This window comes from Zingiber officinale, chromosome 9A (assembly GCF_018446385.1).
Source record: "Zingiber officinale cultivar Zhangliang chromosome 9A, Zo_v1.1, whole genome shotgun sequence".
NCBI lineage: Eukaryota > Viridiplantae > Streptophyta > Magnoliopsida > Zingiberales > Zingiberaceae > Zingiber > Zingiber officinale.
In genome coordinates this window covers 6,200,006-6,221,053 of record NC_056002.1, presented here as the reverse complement: position 1 = coordinate 6,221,053, position 21,048 = coordinate 6,200,006, and the positions used below count along the sequence as shown (strand labels likewise).

At 36.9% G+C, this 21,048-nt stretch overlaps 4 protein-coding genes across 4 annotated transcripts; 2 read left to right on the top strand and 2 right to left on the bottom strand.

Annotated features, from left to right (window-relative positions):
* Positions 1 to 169: 169 nt before the first annotated feature.
* On the bottom strand, positions 170 to 10,289 carry LOC122021605 (casein kinase 1-like protein HD16). Its single transcript, XM_042579741.1, has 16 exons — positions 9,520 to 10,289; positions 7,745 to 7,870; positions 7,513 to 7,586; positions 6,717 to 6,786; positions 6,506 to 6,561; positions 5,447 to 5,518; positions 5,285 to 5,379; positions 5,094 to 5,160; positions 4,894 to 5,023; positions 4,580 to 4,798; positions 4,372 to 4,502; positions 2,018 to 2,192; positions 1,847 to 1,937; positions 939 to 1,096; positions 571 to 759; positions 170 to 490 (listed from the first exon to the last, which is right to left on the bottom strand). The coding sequence occupies exons 1-16, from the start codon at positions 9,943 to 9,945 to the stop codon at positions 431 to 433; spliced, it is 2,139 nt and encodes a 712-aa protein (XP_042435675.1). The 5' UTR covers positions 9,946 to 10,289; the 3' UTR covers positions 170 to 430.
* A 709-nt stretch (positions 10,290 to 10,998) lies between these two features.
* On the top strand, positions 10,999 to 14,252 carry LOC122021693 (pentatricopeptide repeat-containing protein At4g21065-like). Its single transcript, XM_042579847.1, has 2 exons — positions 10,999 to 11,607; positions 12,828 to 14,252. Exons 1-2 carry the CDS (start codon positions 11,057 to 11,059, stop codon positions 13,675 to 13,677), a joined length of 1,401 nt encoding a protein of 466 aa, XP_042435781.1. The 5' UTR covers positions 10,999 to 11,056; the 3' UTR covers positions 13,678 to 14,252.
* Positions 14,253 to 14,633: 381 nt separating this feature from the next.
* Positions 14,634 to 15,859, bottom strand: LOC122018667 (zinc finger protein 8-like). The gene has a single exon (XM_042576062.1). It carries the CDS (start codon positions 15,484 to 15,486, stop codon positions 14,752 to 14,754), a length of 735 nt encoding a protein of 244 aa, XP_042431996.1. The 5' UTR covers positions 15,487 to 15,859; the 3' UTR covers positions 14,634 to 14,751.
* LOC122018668 lies at positions 15,752 to 20,709 on the top strand. The gene is made up of 3 exons (XM_042576063.1): positions 15,752 to 15,975; positions 16,052 to 16,120; positions 20,142 to 20,709. Exons 1-3 carry the CDS (start codon positions 15,752 to 15,754, stop codon positions 20,242 to 20,244), a joined length of 396 nt encoding a protein of 131 aa, XP_042431997.1. The 3' UTR covers positions 20,245 to 20,709.
* Positions 20,710 to 21,048: the final 339 nt, after the last annotated feature.

Below are 21,048 nucleotides of genomic sequence, written 5' to 3'. Positions count from 1 at the left end.
GCGTAAGACACTGTCTGTATTTTTCTTCTTTCCATCATTATTTTAAATAGGATAATTTACCAATACTCTTTTTTCAGAATTTACCAGGTAAGTTTACCTTCTTATCTAGACTTATATTATATTTTATAGCAACAGTCGAGATGAAGATCTAAAAGAAGCCTACCGAGGGTGAACTAGAATATACTTGTTTAGTTATTAAAATTATGCCAAATTTTACAAGCCGTCAATAAAGTCAGCACAGTCAACCCCCAAGTTTATGACTAACTAGTACATAAATAACATGGGAAGCATGTGACGGCATGTGTACAACACCTACGATGGTACAGTGAAAATCAATATAGATGGGACAAGCATTGGTTGATGTGCATGTTAAATTGAGATGCAGGAAAACGCACTTTGCAAATGGTTGTGAGGTTAACCACAGCAAGTATCATGACACGGTCCGACCATAGCAAATGGAAGCCAGGTACAGATTCTTTCCCCACTTGTCCTGCACGTCAAAATTGGAAATGTGGTGTCGACTGCTAGCACACATCAATTTATGGACGACGAAGAATAAAAAAAATGTACCTTAACGTGAGCACTTGGAAATGCCGACGTCCGTAGGGTCTCCTGAGTCTCATCGCTAGGCTTCCGCTTGGGCACACTGAGGATGAGTGCAGCCTGGTCCCAAGTGGCAGCCATAGAAGTAATGCGATATCCGCTGTCCCATCGCCTGTGGACGCCCTCGCTTGGATACAGGAAGTCTAACTCAACAACCTGCCCATGAGCCAGAACAATTTAACAAACACTTCGTTGGGCCAAATAAAATTGGAATCCAAACAACACTAACAGAATAAGCTTGGAGAGGTTTTATGCATTGAACATGTAAAGACAATTTAACAGGACTCCCATTTTGCATTGCCCATTACTGATCAGCTCAAGCGAAGTTATTCTACCTGTTCTGTAAAACCAGCATTGCGTGACATGACAATGCCCCATCTGCTGCCAGCAGTTGCCATGGATGTGACGTGGAATCCTTCTTTCCACTTCTTCCTTATCCATTTAAATGGAAAAGATTCGCTTACTTTGTAAGACTGCTGCGTGTATTGAGTGCCTGAGTTGAATTGCAAACATAGTTAGAGCTTAAAGACGTTTACTAACCACCCCGTGAAACATATCTTTGATGGTAAACGGGTATTAAATTTAATAAACTCAAGAATATTTCAGCCCCACCCCTGAAGAACAAAAGAAGAAACGATGGGTTCTAGAACTTTGATAACTTATGTCAAAGGAAATCCTAAATCTCAAAGTTGGAAGATTATAGTGCAGGAGAAAGTTTTTATAGAATCCACAGCAACTTAATATATGGAAGATGATGTAATTCTTTGAAGTTGTGGTACACCTTTGCCATGCCTCTTAACAAGTTCTTTTTATCTAAACTCCTTTCGATAAAGTTCCTTATTTATTTTTCTGGCTAACCATTTTTAATGGATTTGTAATCAATGAATGCTAATGAACATTTCTCTGGTGATAAAGATAGCATATTTAATAATGTCCTCAGAAGTTTGATATAAGATTTTTTTTTTTTATCAAGACTAACTAATATATTATTTCTGCAAATAATAACTCAGAAAGAAAAAATAAGTGTACATTGTATGCACAATGCCCATAAGCAATCATCTCTGATATGCATACTCTGATAACAATCAAATTTTCTTAAAAAACTAATTAGCAATCAATAACTAGTAAAACCATCATAATGATAAAATTTGTCATTGTTAGTTTGTTACTCTCCAACAATGCTGAGAAATCTAAAAGTGCAAAGAACTGAAAAAATGCAAATGTTAATTAAGGCAAGACCAACCTTTTGACATGACTACAAGTGAACTTCCATTATTAGCACCAGCAAGTGAGGTGATATAGTAGTTTTTCTCCCATTGATCCATAATCCATTCCTGCATTACTTGTTAATCATAATAAATGACATCTTAAGATATATCACACTCAAAATTTCACAATTTACCATTAATGATACCTTGTGAAGAAAAAATGGAGACAACTCATACACTTGGGATGTGAAAGCAGTTCCAGCATCCATGATGAGGGCCCACAAATTAGAACAAGATGCAACACAACTAATAAGGAGGCCATCTTCATTTCCTCTCTCCACATGTTGTGACAAACGTGCATCAGCTACATTGTAGTGGTACCTAATTACACGGTAAACTTTTTTATATAGATGCATAGTTAAACACTTCAATTCAAAATGAATACAAAACTGAACATGTAAGAGAACATAGAACTAAAAAAAAAAAAATTAAGAAGAGAAGACAGCAGGATTTGAGAAGACAAAATCATCTCATATCAACCTTTGTGCGTAATGCTATATTTATAGTCTAAAACAAAAGATGAAAACATGGAGTCAGTAGTGAACTCCCAACACCAAAAGGTATTTTGTATTTACTCTACCCCACCCATCTAGGAAGAACTTGACACTATTGAGCAAATTGAGGTGATGAGTAAGATGCCAACTTCCACAACAAACATTGGTATGAAGCATTCTGCCACAATTACAGGAGGTTTGTGAAGTTTATATAAAACTTCGATGCAAAAGAAGGAAAAAAACTCTTGTGAAACTTAAATTGGCCAAATAAAAAAAAACTCACTCAGACTCTAATTTCAATTTTTTTTTCAAATTTTATTATTTCTAATTTAATGCTTTCTAGTAAACCTAGTCAATTTTTGTATGAATCTTGAGCAAGTTATTATAAATCCTAAGCCCCCATGACATAGTTATAATCATTTGATAAATAATACAATTTTTATTCTCATATATTTTCTCCCTTGCAAAATCAGCAATTGAGAACAAATTAATCACGAAATCATTGTAGCAAAAAGGTGATTACGTTCACCTCAGGCACCCCTTACAGTGTAGGTTATATGAAGGGAGGTAAATCATGGGGTCCGCTTATAGCCGACCGCCAAATGGCTAGGGGGTGGGAGGATGTTTTCCCCGGGCATGCGTCCACCGAGAATTGATCCATGTCCCATTGTAGAAAATCTACCACTCTTTAGCTAACTAGGCACTCTTGTGAGGACATTAATCATGAAATCATGATGCTATGTCAAGTGGTACTAGAGTTCAGCTACACTCTAAGTCCCCACCCTACATTATCATGCTCTCATATGTTCATCTACAAAGTTAGTGGGCCAAGGCATGCAAACTCGTGAGATTATTGACTGAGACATGAATTTGTAGTAGTGTCACATTTCACTTGTTACCAATGAATTTAATTGCCCATCTTGTGCCAAGCTACAGAGTTTGTTAAAAACAATCCACCACCCATTATCCATGAGCTTTGATGATGTTAAGGGTCAAGTGGATGTGTGCAAACGCTCGGGGCTACGATACAACGATTAGGCTATCCAAACGGTTAACCAGACAACTAAGGTTCGAATTCCAGCTACAGCGCACTGTAAGGATTTTTCTTCAGTGGGACGACAAACTTAAGAAAGTTGGCCGCTTTGATTAGCCTCCACGAGTACTTTCTGATTTACGCCGGTAGAGAACTTTCGTGAGGCTTATCACCCATGTGTACAAATGGTATGTGATGGAGAAATAGATACGAGGCTTATGGAAATAGATGCCTCAATGCAAGAAATAATAGGAATTGGTGGATGGCTTAGAAGTTGTGATCAACATGTGAGAGAAAGAACCAACTCTGCAAACATTTGTAGGGTAGAGGAATTGAGACAATAGGAATAATAGCAAAAAGAATGAGGGGATTAAAGAGATATGGCACCCAATAAAATAATATAATAACAATAAAGAGGAAAGAAGCAGGGTGTGATCTAGAGAAGAAAAATTAAACCATCAGGACCTATCAAAAACACCACCCAAACAGAAATAGAATATGAAAATAAATGAAGATTGTACTTACTATCGTAAAACACAAAAAACTATAAAAAATATTATTTACATAAGTGTAAATATAAAAGCATTAAAAAAAGACACTCATGTTTCCCATACTCAGTCAATAAACAGAACTAGTGCAATTAATACTACAGAAAATTGTTGACTATAGACATCAATCATGCCTGATGTATAGGCATTGAGTCTCCATTTGGAGAGGCCCTGAACAAGAACAACTAGGATCGGCTTTCTCAAAAACTCTATTTGATTTATCTTCATATGTATAATTTGAATGTCATTCTACTATCTTCCTGTCAAGCAATGTTCATTTGGAAGATGTGGGTAACAAGGATAGAAGTATAAAAACAGCCATCGATGATTTAAGCACCAAATAATCAACCTAACCACCAAAACCGAGTGTCCATAAAATGAAATTAGTTTATTACTTGGAACAAAAAATTTGTTTTAAAATGTACCTTTGTTTCATCGGAAGCCTAGCATTATACACAGAAATCCACTGGGTGGCAGGTACACCTAGGCGAATTTTCTTCTTCGGTTGATTCTCTTCTCCATCATCAATAGTCAATCTACCACGTTTTTGACCAACCTGACAAATTTATTATGAGTAATCATAATTTCACTAGCAAATTCAAGTCAAAAATGAAATAAGAGTAAAGAAATCACCTTTTGAGCACCATCAATGCTAATTTGCCTAACTACTGGATTTGGACTAATTAATCCATCGAACAAAGAAATAAGTTTTGAATAATTTGGTTCCTCATCAAATTTCATGTTAACCACAACCTCAAGAAATTGCTTGAATGCCGGAGGACAAAGGCAACATAATATTTCTGGAGATGTTGCCATTTTTTTCTTACATACTAGAAAAGATTTATTATCGCCCTGAAATGTCAAAAATTGTATAAGAAAAGATTCACTCTCCCATCCATAATAAACAGTCAAATATAGATAGAATTGTGTTTCTTAAATTCAACGACCTGATATCCCTGCCATGCTAATCTTCCTCGATGAAGGAAAATTAGTGTGTATGCAAGAGACTCCAGATCATCCCTCCTGCTTGCTGTTCTTCCTAGATGTGCATTAACACTAGCATATCTAACAGTTCCTCTGTAGCAAATAAACCACCAATATAAAAAATGATATCCAAAGGAGAACAAAGAGGAAATTCCTATCATACCTAAACACATCAGGTCGTTGGTCATAATCAACATGGGCTCCACTACTAGCATCCATCCATCTAGTAGCTAAAAAAACATGAAAGCACAACTACTTAGAGGAAGCATAAATCAGACAAAAAGAATAAACTAGAACAGCTTGTTCAAAAGAAAAAGTCTTAAGAAAAATAATTAATCACTGAAAATCACTCACCTAATCCAAGGTCAACAAGAAACAACTTTTTTTCTTGGGGTGTTGATGGTTGACCAAGCAGAAAATTTTCGGGCTTCACATCCCCATGGACGTATCTGAAAATGTGATTTTAATTAGTTCATATTTCTAAAGAGTTTTAAGGGAAAAGATCAAAATATCTACCCTTTTGAATGCATGCTTTCAAGGATTGAGATGGATTCAACAGCAATACAGGCAACCATTTCCGAAGACATCCTGAGAAATTTCAGAACATTCAGTATTCGTCCAAAAATTAATGGCACAGATTTGTCATTTTATAAGGAACTGGATCAATCTCACTAATACCACTAAGATATTTGCATACTTCTTTCTAAAAGTAAAAGTTTCAAAAACTTTTGTTTTACAAATAATTCCAGTTCTAAAATGAATGATGAATAAACTTGAAAAAGTGAACCCAATTTCTTTATTATTCAAGAAAATGGCATATCAGACGCAAAAAAAGAATGAACGCTTTAAAATAAAATGATTGATAATATAAACTGATTAAGGTTTAAAATTCAATTTAATTTTATTTCTCTTTGAACACAATTTCATTTTATTTCTACATTTGCCACCTGTGGTATGCCTGGTCTATTTTCCTGCGCCATGAGTTACCAATAAAAGTGGCATCTCATCATTCTATTCATTCAAGCATTAATAAAGGTTCCTACTACCATTTCTCCTTTCATTGTTGCAAGATTTCTGACTGAGGCATACAACAATGTCAAACATTGTCAGTCACACAAATAATATCGTGTGGCATCAATATAAACAAAATGAAAATATAAAAGATTCAAAAAGATAATAATAAGATAATGCAAATTTGATATATATATTGGAAATTTTATTGCTCATTAAAAATAAAAAATGAAAGATCTTATTTATATTTGATAATATAATCATATTTTGAGATCAAATATAAAAAATCACAAAAGAAAAGAAAAGCATTCAACGTAAAACAAGAATATACTTGATTAATACACAAATCAAGGTATTTTATCAAATCTAGCAACAGAAATATTGGATATGCTTAGAGAAGATCAATGCATAGTATTCAACAAAACAATTACCGACAAATTCAATTAAAAAAATGAAAGAATTCAAGAAGGAAATTGTCATGTGGTCAATGAAAGAGGTAGATAATTTACTAAAATGAAAATGCTGAGTGACAGAGCAATGTAATCACAGAGACCGTATACTCACGTTTGACCTGAAGAATTCCAGGCATCCCATAGACTAGGTCCCAGCATGTCCATTACCTGAATAGCCAAAGAAATCCGGCATTAAAGCGGTAAAAGCTTCTAGCACAGAGTTTTGTGCAGACAAATCATGCAGCAACAAAAAATAGCATAACAGCCAACTCTCTGACTAGGAAGATGCCAAGAATGCACACAGGATAAAAGGAAACCCATACCATAATATAGTAGTCACCTTGCCGGCCTTTGTAATGTACCCTAGGCACTCCATAGCTACCACCAAGAGCACTAAGAAAAAACAAGGTGTAAATCCCAATTATTTATGTAAGGCTATAATGCTAGCAATAGAACTTATCCCTCCATTAGAACTTATGTAAGATTATACTGCTAGGCTGTTAGCAATACCAGGTTCTAGAAATCATGTTTAATTATGTTAAATTGAAATTATCTTCAGTTTCTCCTTATTCCTTAAATATTAAACCCTAATTGATTCAAATTATCTACCTACATAGCTCATTAGTCATCTTTGAACAGGATGATACCATATTTTTCCTAATTTTACATATTATAGCTACACTTAACTACTCTTTCAGATTGTGATTCTTTTTTTTTATAGGAACTCCACATGTCTGTCCATTTAACTTTCATGTGTTTCGTCGCACAACAACCAAATAAGCCTAAGAGGTACCGAGAAATTCATAACTTCAAAAAGCTCTAACCATTTTAACCATTCATTTCCATTGTCAAGTTTATAATATTTTTGGTTTAACATCTCCTTATCATTGACTAATAGAATCAGGAATCTTAAATTCACAACAGTGAAGATTCTTCTCAATTCAGATTAATTATCCTCTCGCTTCTTCAATCAGTGTTGTTGAAGGCACATTTTACATATTCAGATTTAGCACCACTTCTCTTAAACTTTTAGTTTTAAAAAATTTTCTCTATGAGGCAAAAAAAAAAAAATGAAAAGAAGTGAGAGCTAAACCTGTAAAAGAGGATAGCAAAACAAACCTGTAAACTTGCCATTCATAAGGAGGGCCATAGTTGCAGCCTTTACTAGTTCGATGTTCAAATTTGATTGCGACCTATTTGCAAAGGCATGCACTAAATTTGAGACAACCATCAATATGGAAACAATGTAGATTAGCAAAAACTTTTTATCTCAAGCTCATTTAGGTCATCATTGGCCTTATATAAAATTCGACCTTACAAAAAGAAAGCAATAAATACGACACAGAAATACCTCCATAGCGTTAAGACCTGATCGCTCAATGCCTCCAGAGACTCTCCGACCAACAAAAACCTGACCAAATCCACCCTTCCCAAGCTTTCTCTCAATCTTATATATAGGTGAACCACCAACTTGGACCTGAAATTATGTCCAAATATGACTACCCTTTACCTTCACATTCAGGAAGTAGAGAGAATAACAAGGAAGATCAATAATGATAAGTAAACAAGAACATGCAGAAGCATCATGTACAAGATGATTTTGGATAGTAGTAGTTTATGGAATTGAACTAATAGAACAATAAATTGTGAATTAAGAAATTACATGACCTAGGTTTGATTAAAAGTGGATATAATGACAAGTGGATAGTACGGTAACCTTGGAATAAAAGCCTATAGTAGAACATTCAAAACATGAAAAAAATAAGCTGGCATACAAACTTAGAATTAATTCTAGGAAAAGATCATATTCACTACCTAATGGACACTGAAGTATCAAGATAAGAAGATGACAAGAAACCCAACAAACAGTGCAAACGTGTGAGAAGATATATCCACTAAAAAAGTAACTTGTTGTGTAAACATGACATAAAAGGAGGATCAAGGACAATAACAAGTGAAAACAAGAGCAAGTGAAAACAACAGGAAAATCAGCTCCTAGGAAAAACTGAAACTTACATTTGTGAATGTCTAACGAAGAATAATTTACAGGAGATTTTACTTGAAAAGGATAAATTTAAATAAAGTAAAGCAATTATTTAGCTATATTGAACTGCGAAGTTAGGTTAACTGTGAAGAGAAGTATATTAGGTGTTCATTACTGTACCAGAAAGGAAAGACTAATTGAAGATATATCAGAGTAACTAGTGATGAAGTAACAATAAGAAAGGTATAAAAAAAAAATTACACAATCATGCAAGAAATTAAGATGCTAGATTAGTAAAATATCATGCTGAATCAAGAAGGAACTGTTGAAGCATATCAAGTAGGAGATTATCATGATAATCTCTTTCATCTAATGCATCTAAACTGAAGGCACCACAGTATTTTCTTTTTTATCAAATATTGTCAAGGATGATAAATCATTAAATTTTCAGAGGCATCCAACTTACAGAATTAAAGTTCAATATGCTTGCTTGGACCTGAGGATATTATGTGCAATCTTTAAGATATTACGATGTCACTAACATGTTCACTGAAACATAGACACCAGATTACAGCGTAACACCATATCAAGTGACCTATTGATGCTATGGGCATTCCTACAAGATGTTGTGATGTTTAATAAAAGATTGACTGTATGACAAAATAGAAATCAAGACTTCAATTTGCATGGATGTGTATATCGATATAATGGCATTGGAGCAGATCAGAAGGAGACGACAGAGGACTTTTGGCCCTTGAGGGGGCAGAGTTGAGGGAACTAACAGTTGGAGGAGGAATCAGATGAAAAGTGGATACCAAGATGGAGGAAGTTCATGATCTACAGCATGTCCACTATCCCCCATGAACCAACAGCATAAAGGATTGAAGTCATTACCATTCGATAAAATTAATATTCACTATATATTTTTATGACCAACATAAGACATAGGACTAAAACCTCATAGAGACAATGAAAAAACAAAGAAAATAGACAATCATGCAAGAATTAAGAAGCCAGAATAGTAAAATATATATCGAGGTAAATCCCATAGGAGATTATCATGATAACCTCTTTCTCTTTAACAAAGAGCAATATGCATTAAACCACAATGAATAACAACAGGGCAGGCAAGAAAGGTGAACCTTTTCAGGGAATGGAGTGGTGTTCCCTTCTTCTTCCTGTCCTGCAACCCTATTGGCGCTCAATCCACCACTATCATCACCCATCGTTTCCTTCTCTTTTACTTCTTCTGCTGGTCTCGCCGTCCCCTTTCCTTTCGTCTCCTCTTCCAATACGACCAACTCCTTGAACTGATCCCCCTCCTTCCCCTCCTCCTCCTCAATGAAGACCAACCTACCTGTGGCAGATCTTACTCTCCTCCTCCCCCTAGGCGCAGACGCCGGGGCCCTACTCCTTCCCCGCCTACTTCCGCCAGCAGCGTCCCCGGCAGGCCCGGGATTGTTATGTATGGCCGCGGTCCGCGCTCTGGTGTTCTGCGAAGGACGATCTACAGGCGACAGCGTTGGAGCACGGCCCCTACGACGCGCCCCTCTCCGCAAGACTGGCATTCTTCACCCATGCAATCGCGCCACGGCGACCTCAATCCGACCATTATCCCTTAATTTCGTTCCGATTTCCTACCCATTCCGACCCTCGACCTCGAATCTTCAGATACACCAAAGGCGACCCCGGAAACAGCTGGCGATCGGCAGATTCTCCTCCGGTCGTCAGGGTTTCGATGCGATCAAGGCGAAGAGGATGAAAACAGATCTAGCAGAAGGAAAATAATCACTCCCTTCTTGGCGATCGGTCGATGGAGGCTCGATCCCAGGACCAGGGAAGACCAAGGTTGGGGAAGCGTCCGCGAAGGGAAAACAAAAACACCACGTACTTTCCACTGTTTATATGTGTTCTATAATATACTTCTATTTTTTTCAAAAATATATCTTCATTTTAGTCGACAATATAGTTAATTTAATCGAGTGTGATTATAGAGGAAATTAATAATATTTAGTCAATATAAAATTAAAAAAAAAAAAATCAAAACTTTAGTTGAAGATTTTTTTTTTTTTAACCAATCAGATAAACTTTAGATGATTGTCACAGACTCACAGTAAGATAAGGTGTAGCTGAGTTAATACTTGAATAATAATCACTTGATATTATCATTTGCACTTTTAAATTTACTTAGACTACGTATGATAGGATATAATATGTCTTATAATATAATCAGGATTAGATTATAAGGTTGGTTATTTTGTTTGGTTTAATTTTAAACTTGTAATGTAATGTAATTTGGATTACAAAAGGTATTGAAGTTTTATAATCTAGATTATAAAAAATATTAAAATTTTATAATTTGAATTACAAAGTAAATATTATGTAATCGGATTATATTACAAAGTAGATTACACCCTACCAAATATAGTCTATAAATAAGATTATATTATACCCAACTAATACGATAGTTTACTCTGAATTTATCCTATGGATAAATAAAAATAATTATAATTACACAGAGACCAGAAATATATATTCCGACTATCCTAAGTTTTGATTGATATACTATCGCATATCAACTCAGATGATCTGTGAGATATGTAATAATATTCATCAATGAAATTAGAAAGAGGTGGGTTATCGGGTCAATCGCATGCCCATAGCGTGTGGCAAGATGCCATGATCTCCCCAACCTCCCGCCGCATTTCCTCCCTCTTCCTGCGCGCCACTTCCCTCCTCCACTTCCTCCAACTCCACTCGCTCCTCCTCAAAACTGCCTTCGACCACCACCCTGCCGTCGCTTCCAAGCTCATCGCCTCGATCTGCCTCTTCTCCCTCCCCCACGCCCGTTCCCTCCTCTCCGGCCTCTCCTTCCCTCCCCCTGTCTTCATCTGGAACACTCTCATCCGGGCCTACGACGACTCCGAATTCCCCCACGATGCCATCCGCATCTTCTCCACCCTCAGACTAGTCGAGGTCGTGCGCCCCAATCACATTACCTATCCGTTTGTTCTCAGGGCCTGCGCCCGCGCTTCGTTGCATCGAGTCGGAGAGACGGTTCATGGCTTGATCGTAAAGGCGGGGTTTTTGGATGATTCTTATGTGGGGAATACGCTATTGCACATGTATAGTTGTTGCGGGTTGTTGGAATGTGCTCACCAGGTGTTTGATGGAATGAGTGTTAGAGATGTTGTGTCGTGGACTTCCATGATCCAAGGGTGTCTTTCTTGGTAGGTAAGCTTTTGAAGCATTCATTTGTTTTTTCCGTTCAATGACCTTAAAGTGCGCACTTATTTCACATTATGATCAACATGTTAATGGCACTTCATGCATGCATCTCGATGCCTAAGCTGTGAATCCTGGATAGGTAGGTATTACTTATTGGCTACGCACTCTGAATTGAGTATAAAGTAGATGAACATTAGTTATACGTCCTCTATGAATCAAACCCTTGCAGACCAATATGCAACTGAATAAGTGACTGGAGAATAGATTATAAGTCGAGGAAAAGCAGAGAGTGGTGTACCTTTAAGAAGATTGTAATGCTTTCTTTGGAATTCGTCCCTGTTTCTTAGCTCTTCAATGTCCTTGTTGTTTTGTCTTCACATTTTGTTATAGGTTTCCCTTTCATAATGGTGAAGCTATGCACCGACACAGCTTCTCCAGTCTTTTTACTAGTGTTGTTTTGTCACGTTACTCCATGTGATATATGCTTCTGTAGATCCAGTTCCAGTTCCTTCTTAATTGTTGCTTGACACCATGCCATGGCAACATTTTGGTTACTTTTGAATTGCCTTCATAATTATTCGAGTTGAGCATTTCTTGCCCCTTCCCTTTCCTTTATCCTTTTTTTTTTCCTTTTGTTTCTGTTCTCAATAACATCATTGAAGAAAACTGGACTCTTATTTATCTGGAATCAGTTTGGAATTAGCCATTATTCCTTTTTTGCTTTTTGTAACAGCCTTATCAAGCATATACAAATGCATAAATAATGATCTGGTGGAGTTATCGACCTTGATAGAATATGCATATTGATCCATCGTAAGTATCATAACTCATTTTCTTGTAGGTAGATAAAGCTCTAGGCATGCCCAACAATGAGTAAAATGTGAATTATCAGTACTTTCTTGAGTGGATGATGTGAACAATTGTTATTTGAAGTAAATAACTAATCTTAGCATGTAAAATGCAATGGTATTTGGTCCTTTAAATATCTCTTTCTGCTAAATCTTTTGGTTCCTTTGTTGTTGTGTGGAATCCTACAAACACCTACAAATTTCTAGTCACTTCTATTATGACATTTAACATAATCTTCACAGCAAATTAAGATTATATTGTTCCTGACATGTGATACCTGTAAACCTTCAGCCATGTTATTTTGCTTAATTTTATTCAGTTTACATTTATTGCATAGCAAGTTCTGATGCTTGGCTTCCGCTTTTCCCCACAGCGGCCATCCTCCCGAAGCCCTAAGGGTGTTTTTTGAAATGAAAAGAGTGAATGTTAAGCCCAACTCAGTTACTTTGTTAAACCTTCTCTCTGCTTCTAGCTATCTTGGCAGCCCACGTATTGGACAATCTATTCATTCCTACATTATAGTTAACAATATGAAATTGGATGTTGCTCTAGGTGCTGCTCTAGTTGGCATGTATGCTAAATGTGGGTTGTTAGAGGAGGCTTACCAAGTTTTCAAATCCATGGAAAAGCAGGACCTGCAATCATGGACAATTATGATCTCGGGATTTGTTGATCATGGTCAATGGAAAAGAGCGATCAATCTCTTCTCGCAGATGGAAGCTAGTGGTTTTAGACCAGACAGTACGATATTCTCCATCATTTTATGTGCTTGCAGTCATCTTGGTATGGTTGACGAAGGCCAGAAGATGTTTGCCAGAATGGTAGAAGAGTTCCATATTACACCCACCATCGAACACTATGGTTGTATGGTTGATTTGTTCGGCCGTGCAGGTTTATTGGAAACTGCTTACAAATTCATTAAAAACATGCCTATCATTCCAAACAATGTCATCTTGAGATCCTTTCTTGGGGCTTGTCGAGAGAATGGCAAATTCATAGGCATCGATGAAGACTTCATGAGGATTCTGCTGGAAAAGGAGCCTGGCTTAGGATCAAACTACGTGATTGCTGCCAACATGTCAGCATTGTCAGGTAAATGGAACGAAGTCGAGAAGATGAGAAGCAACATCTCAAAGAAAGGTTTAAGGAAGGTTCGCGCATGCAGTTGGGTGGAAGGGAGTCTAGAACTTCCTGATCGACGACTAATGGAAAGTCCCAGATGAGGATGCTAATATTCGAGGGATTTCTGTGCTTAAATTTACTCAAAATTGCATCACTGATCTGGATCAAGGTCTTCTTTACACAATTTTGTAAAGGATTTCTTGGTGCTTGGCTTTTGATGAATACAAGCAATTTTATCAACGCAGAAGACAAGAAGGGCAAGGTCCCTTTTGCGAGCAGTCGTAGAAATGGAAATTGTATGTGTTGGAAGATTGAAACAGATATCTAAGAGAGTCAGTCTCACTAGTCAGCAAGAGACAAATTAAATGTTCAATATTTCTTCAGAGAATTTCAAAGAGAAAATTAATGATGACTGCTATCTCCGAGTTATCAGAAAATTTTAAAATAATGTGCCTGTGTTCTTAGACTTCTCAATCATTACCCTCTTGAATTTAAGAAAAGCATAGGCCTAATTATATGAGCAACTTGCTCGTAATCTTGTAAAACTGGGGCATAATTTTGTTTTACTTTAATGGATCCCTTTTGATGAAATATTAAATTTTTGGCTAGAACAATTGTCTGCATGTGGATCTCTCGTTTGTTAATACAAGTCAGCCTACATCTATCATTATCAAAACTACTGTTGAATATTCTGTCTGCATGATTGATAAAAATAATCACAGATTAGTTTTTGGGCATGTATAAATTGTAGTCTATATTTACTCAGAAGATGAATTAGAAGAGAAGATCGCCTACCTGATATTTTGTTTAAAAAAACCACTAATTAAAAATTATTAGAAGAATTATACGAAAGATTTAGTGTTTTAATAAAGGTGATTCTAAAGAAAACTCTATGGCTAAGGACAATTCTAACATAATGTGCAAATAATCTGTGATATAATAGAAGTCAAATATTATACATTATATATTCGATTTATTATATATGATTCATCGATCTACTGGTCAACTGGGGACTCGTTTGAGATTCTAAGAATTTGTTTAAGGTTGTAAATTGAGTTCTTCTCATAAAAAGAAGATTGTAAAGCAGTTTAATAAAAACTAATGAACAAGAAACAAACAATTTAATTATTCTCTCCAAAAAAAAAAAAAAAAATGTAGCAAGAGAAATCGGATGATCACAGGCGCAGATCCAAACTCACGCTCTCCTTGGCAGTTGGCATCAGTTGGAAGCTGAGTTGGGTTTTGGGAGATGCAGACGGAGTAGAAGCCGCAGCAGCAGTTAAACTGCTACTAACATTGGCAATGCTTTTCGACTCGGCTCGATCTTCTCCTCTTATCATCCATGGCACCGGCGGCGTCAGCGAGTCCACGTGGGTCACGCCCCCGTGAGCCCGCCAGATCCCCGGCATCGGGCTGGCGCTGATGGGCTGGCCCACCGCGCCGAATCCGCCGAAGAAGCTAGTTGCATGGTGATGCCATGGAGGAGGTTGCGGAGGAGCGGGGTACTGGTGGTGATAGTTGAAGAGGCCGTAGACGTGGTGGCGGCCGTCGATGACCAGAGGGCCGTGGTGGGCCTGGAGGTGAGCCCGCTTCGCGTTCTGGCGCTCGCGCTTGTGGGCGTTTTGGTGGCCGCCTAGGGCTTGCGAGGTCGGGAATTGCCGGCAGCAGTAGTGGCATTCGAACTTGCGCGCGATCTCGCCGTTGGCGGACGTGGCGGCGGAGGCGGCGCCGATGGTGGTGTGGTCTTTGTTGGTGTCTTCTTCGGTGTTCTGGTGGTGAGGGACTTCGATGCCGAAAAGGCGGATGGCTGAGGCGTTGCCGGCGTGTTTCGGTGCGGCCGGGCGGATGAAGGGAAGCTGGGCGAAGGAGTCTACCGTGCTCGTGAAGTCGCGCGCCTCGCGCTCGCTCATCTTGTTGGCCGCCGCTTGTTAACTGTTTGTCGAATTGCCTCTGTAGGTTTGAACTCCTAATAAGAGGGAGATGTTACAGAAAGATCTATATAACTCTGTTGATCCAAATTCTTTAAACCGCGATGTTCCATATCTCCCCTTTGACAGTAGCTTGGAGGATGATGGAAGGGATGAGGTATGTTATCTACTAAGAGTGAGGTAAAGAGAGAGAGGAATATGGACAAACGAAGCAGACCCCATCTGTTGAAAACAGTACTGACACTGGATGCAGCAGTTGTTTGCTGATGCTGGTGGTGGAGTGACTGAGCTGGTCTGGTGGGGGAGCTGGCTTTTGCCCTGTCAAACAACAACCAAGTACCACAGCAACAACACCGTCACCTCGCCATGGGTCAATCTGCTCAGTCTGTTATCAATTTTCTACTTTACGAGTTTGGCTTTCATGCATGTGCAAGAAAGCAGCACAGGTAGCAGTAGAGGAGGAGTAGACAAGTACGTGACTGGTTCTGCTTCTCTCCTTCACACACACAGTATGTGATACTACATCGGGTGCTACCTTTTTTTATAGCTGTAGCCTCTTCATACTTGGTGGCTGGATGCTGCAGAGCAAAGAAAGTGGTCCTGGAGAAATAAGAAGGTATGTGGACGTTCTTGATGATTTATTCACCTGCCTACATGCTCATTCAAGTCTGTATTTGCCATTTATCTTTACCTAGCTGTTTTTAAATAACATGCATTTATCTTTACCTGCCTACATGATATATATTTTTTTCTTCTCTGATGTTTGCTGCTCATACTGGGCTAAGATTTTAGTAGATGCACCATAAATTACTCATGAACAGCCACTATAAGTTTGTCACCAAAGAAAAATATTGCAAAGGTGTGTTTTACAGCTTAAGTTAACAAGTAGTTTTAACATGCAGGTAGATATGATCAATTCTGTACAATTTGAAATTAATGTTTAGTATAACAAAGGAACCTCCTTGTCATTGTCAAGGAAAAGGACCAGCATTGGCATTGTCCACAAAAATATCTTTTTTTTTATAGGTATAATGTCCATGAAATTTACTTCTTTGCATTGGTATGAGCCATAAAAGCCAAATTGTGTCCATATGACCCAGTAAGGTTCATGTAAGGTTCATTCCTTTTTCTTGTAGTATGTAGAATATTTCTGTTCATCCAGTTGTCCAGTTATGTAGGCTTCTGTACATGTGGCTAAAATTAGTAGTTCTATGATCTGAATAAGACATCAATGGATGTGCATGAGACCCCTCGTATAAAAGCAATAAAACAGGACCATGGTAAAATATATATGAACTGCAAAATCTATATACTATCTGGCCATGGGACTCTTGCCATTGTCGTATAAGGGAAAGATCAACTTCTTGCTCTTTGCTGCAAAAGGTAGTTTGTATGATGAATCTTGTTCCCTCGACTAGTAATATAGCAACTTTATTGATGCAATGCCAAAATCATACCGTTAAATCATCCATAAGATTGAGACAAAATTGATGAAGCAAGGAGATCTCATGAAGATAAAATAAAACTTTGCTGAAAGGAAAACTCTTATTGAAAAAAAAAAAAAAATTGCATACAAGGAATCAAAGGGAAATGTATCAATTAAAACTGTTGCAATATATGGGACTCTGTCAAACTTTTTTTTTATAAAATAAAAATTAGATTATTCCAATAGTGAATCTAATTGACTTTTTCTAAAAACGAAATAACTATTGACAATTATCCTATTTTTTTAAAAATGTAAAAACTATGAAAATTTAAATGACTTAGAAAACTTTGAGCTTTTCAACAATGTTAAATAGGATTTGAAATTTCTAATTGCATTATTCTCCTCCATTGAGGAGAACTTGACTCCAAATAGGCAAGTTGTCAACTCGTCTTCTTGATTTGTAGCTTCCATGCATAGAGAACAAGTGTGTCACTAATTTTTTTAAACAATGTTACCTCATTATTCTTCTCTTTGAATGTCTCTTCTAATAGGCAAGAAATTGATGCACTTTGCTCCTCTTTTTGTTGTATTTCTTTTTAGTCACCTTTTCTAAAGAATAAGAAAACATCTGAGTTTGTTATATGATAAGAATGTTGCCCAACCCTTCATTGAAATCATGGGAATGGGGTGTGAATGTTGTAAAGGTGATGATGAATCTACATAGCATATAACAAAGTCAATATACAAAGATAAATGCTTGAGTTCGTTTTTAAAAATTAAGCTTATGTTTAAATAAATTAAAAAGTTAAATAAATAAGCATTACAATTAATTTTTCTCATAATATGGCTAAATAATGCTTCTACACCATATGTTATAAAAAAGTTCAAATTCATGAACGTAATATGAAAATTTATGCATATAATCATTTATTCAATACAATTTCATGTGGAGGCACGACAAAGGTGATTGGAGAGGAGAGACTCGTGGTTAGGAGGCTCATCAGCGAGATTGTAAGGAATAGTTGTGACAACAAGGGTAGTTCAGCACAACAAGGAGAAGACAATGTCTGTTAAGACAATGTTTGTTAAAGCGATGAACAAGCAACAATAACGGTGGGCTACTAGTGGAGATGATGGCGATAAAGAAAATGAATGCAAAGTGAAGCGCTAAGAAAGAGAGGAATAATGCCCCCGGGGCTTTGGTGCAGCGGTCAGGCACTTCAGCAGCTAACCAGACACTTAAGGTTCGAATCCCAGCTATAACACATTGTAAAACATTTTTCCTCCAATAGAATGACAAACCTAAGTACGCTGGCCACTCTAGATAGACAATCACGAGCACTTCCCGATTTACTTGGTGGGCAAAATATAGGGTCGGACTGTGTCCCCCAAGGATTAGCTGTAAGATCTCGATACCTGTTATAAAAATAAAATAAAATAAAAAGAGAGGAATAATAGTGTCTTGCTAAGAGAGGAAAATGGGGTAGTGGTGTAGTATTGAACAGAATAATGTGGAATAGTGTTGAACAGAATAATGGAGATGACTGATAGCAAGCACTGAAAAAAAAAATAGAACTATGATGATCATAGAGTGAGGTCTAGAATTGAACTTTTTATATTTGCTTCGATACCAATTGATGCAACATTAAAATCAAACCCTCAAATCACCCAAAAGATTGGAATGAAATTGATAAAGTAAAAAGATAAATATCTCACGAAAAAAAAAAACTCACCGAGAGCGAAAAAACCTCTCATTGAAAAAATGTCTTACTTGGAAAATCAAAGAGAAGCTTATTAATTAAAACTATTATAATATATGGGATCCTAAAAGCATCCGCATCACCTTCCCTAAACACAGGATTTACCTTAAATTTTACATTTTACATAAAATAAAAACCTTTGCATCAGTTACCCTATCCATTTCCTGAATTTAGATTTCATGAACAATACTTCTCTAAATTTAGAGAATGAAATCTATTCCCTAAATATTAAAATATCATTTAATTTGGGAGAGAGAAAAAAAATAAAGGGAATGGATTGGATAATGAAAAGTAGATATTACATAAGAGAAAAAAATAATTAAAAAAAGTGGAAGAGTGAGGAAAAATAATAAAACAATAAAGATAATGGAAATTTTCGTGTAGCTGATGTAGTGTGTAATGAAAAATGATTGTCTAAATTTAATAAAGTGGGTGTTTTATCCTAAATTTTAGAGATATTATAGAGAAACCGTAGATACTCTTAACATCTTTCTATTCTTTGTAAAAACTTTAGTTGATGTTTTCATGAAAATTAAACCGTCATTAAACATTATCTCATTATTTAACATTTGGACAATTTTAAACTTTTTAATAATTTTAAGAAGAATTTTAAAAAAAAATATTAACTGGGATATGTATCTTTGTGCTATTATGCAAATTGTCCCTGTCCCTTCCCCTTTCTTTCTTTCCCTCTATGTCTACGTATCTTTATAGAAAAAAAAAAGAGGTTGCTTTAATCATGCATGCCAGACACATTCTGTGATTGTTTCCTCTTACTGCCATGCTTCATTTTTATGTTCTCTTCTCCCTCATTTTACACTTGCAATGGTCCTGTGAAGTGGACGCAACATAGTAACCATGAATCCGTATCCACTGAAGTCATCTGACTTATTCATCCCATACATAAAAGAACCCTAGTAATTAATTACAAACTAAAATTAGGTTTAATTACCTACTAACACATTATAACCATGCATTACTCTGGTATTCTCTCAAGCTTATTTTTCATAATTCCAACTATGTACTCAATTGGATCACCTACTCATTGTCTTTAATAGTGGACCAAAGATGTACTTGTTTTGTCTCCTGGGAAATCAGCTTAATCATAGCAATAGGAAGGGTTTAATAAGCCAAGGCTCTCGGATAATTATGTGTTTATACGATGTATGCATGCAATGCAAAAGCCAGCTCGGTGAGCTTAAAGGAACCATGTCCCCTAATAATTCCAATGCATACACGCTCCTGATGTGCATGACTACTATGAGAATATTTCACATCTTAAACTGAATCAATTTGGGGTCCATCTCATAGATCTTGCCTAGCATCTTTGTTTCAGATGATTAATTACACGTTCTATAATGGTCATTCAATTCTTTCCTCTTCTTCCTTTCTTCTCTCAAGCAAATGCTGTTTATGTTTGAAAATATCAAACTAAGATGCACTAATTGCAGAGAGCAGAACCATCAACCATTTAATATGGAGAGGACTTGGAAACTTGCCAAGATATGTGGCTGCAGAGAGGAGAACGATTCACTTTTAACTACAGAAGCTTGATCTATCGAGGCCAATCGGAGCAGAACACATATGATGGACACTGACATTTGAATCAATTATTGAACTGCTTTGAACAAGAGGATGTTTTTTGTGCATGATAAACCACCATCAATGCCACCAGAACTGGGTCTGCTCATTAATACTCACTTTGGTGGTCTTCTCAAGGCATGAATCGATTGTGTTGTCGGTAGAAAGATTTAATCCTAGGACCACTATGGATGGAGTATGATCTCTAAGCTAAAGTTCCCTTCAACCAAATAAATTGCAGTTGTCTTTTGAGTGAAGCCAAAAAAGAAAGGAAAGCGATGTGGTGGTGGTTCTTTTCTCATGTGCTATGAATGCCCATGAGGGGATGTGGGGACTTGGCTTCAAAATGATTAGGCCTTCTCATTTAAGTTGATTGTGTAGCTCTTGTCATTTTCCACACTCGAACTCTATTGCGATTATCCCTGACTGTTCCTAGTTTTTCCTCCTAATTTATGTGCCCAAGTTTAGTGATGTGAATTGTGATTAGATATCTTAAAGTTAGCTTGATTAAATTGTTCTAATAGTCCATATATCCTACCTAGCAGGAGGTAAGCAGGATCCCATGTGAGGCATGAAATGTGTAATTAAGAAAGCCACAGAGAAGAGGGCCTGCTTGCTTGTATACTTTATTTGCAAGATAGCTCCTCCACTGGACCACCCTCGTATTCACATGTAGATATCTACATTTCACTTTTACAAACCTTGGATGCTGTGGAAATTAAGATAGACCAGCCTTGAGGGGCTGATTGATGATAGGGAGGTTTAACTAATGCTATA

What these genes read in the sequence shown, in the direction of transcription:
- LOC122021605 (XM_042579741.1), bottom strand. Translation starts at nt 9,945, where the DNA reads ATGCCAGTCTTGCGGAGAGGGGCGCGTCGTAGGGGCCGTGCTCCAACG. An exon ending in TATGAATGGCAAGTTTACAG is followed by an intron (nt 6,787 to 7,512) that starts GTTTGTTTTGCT and finishes GTTTTTTCTTAG; the next exon opens with TGCTCTTGGTGGTAGCTATG. An exon ending in TTCCAAGTGCTCACGTTAAG is followed by an intron (nt 491 to 570) that starts GTACATTTTTTT and finishes TTTGACGTGCAG; the next exon opens with GACAAGTGGGGAAAGAATCT.
- LOC122021693 (XM_042579847.1), top strand. Translation starts at nt 11,057, where the DNA reads ATGATCTCCCCAACCTCCCGCCGCATTTCCTCCCTCTTCCTGCGCGCC. An exon ending in ATCCAAGGGTGTCTTTCTTG is followed by an intron (nt 11,608 to 12,827) that starts GTAGGTAAGCTT and finishes TTTTCCCCACAG; the next exon opens with CGGCCATCCTCCCGAAGCCC.
- LOC122018667 (XM_042576062.1), bottom strand. Translation starts at nt 15,486, where the DNA reads ATGAGCGAGCGCGAGGCGCGCGACTTCACGAGCACGGTAGACTCCTTC.
- LOC122018668 (XM_042576063.1), top strand. Translation starts at nt 15,752, where the DNA reads ATGCAGCAGTTGTTTGCTGATGCTGGTGGTGGAGTGACTGAGCTGGTC. An exon ending in AGTAGAGGAGGAGTAGACAA is followed by an intron (nt 15,976 to 16,051) that starts GTACGTGACTGG and finishes CTTTTTTTATAG; the next exon opens with CTGTAGCCTCTTCATACTTG. An exon ending in GGTCCTGGAGAAATAAGAAG is followed by an intron (nt 16,121 to 20,141) that starts GTATGTGGACGT and finishes CACTAATTGCAG; the next exon opens with AGAGCAGAACCATCAACCAT.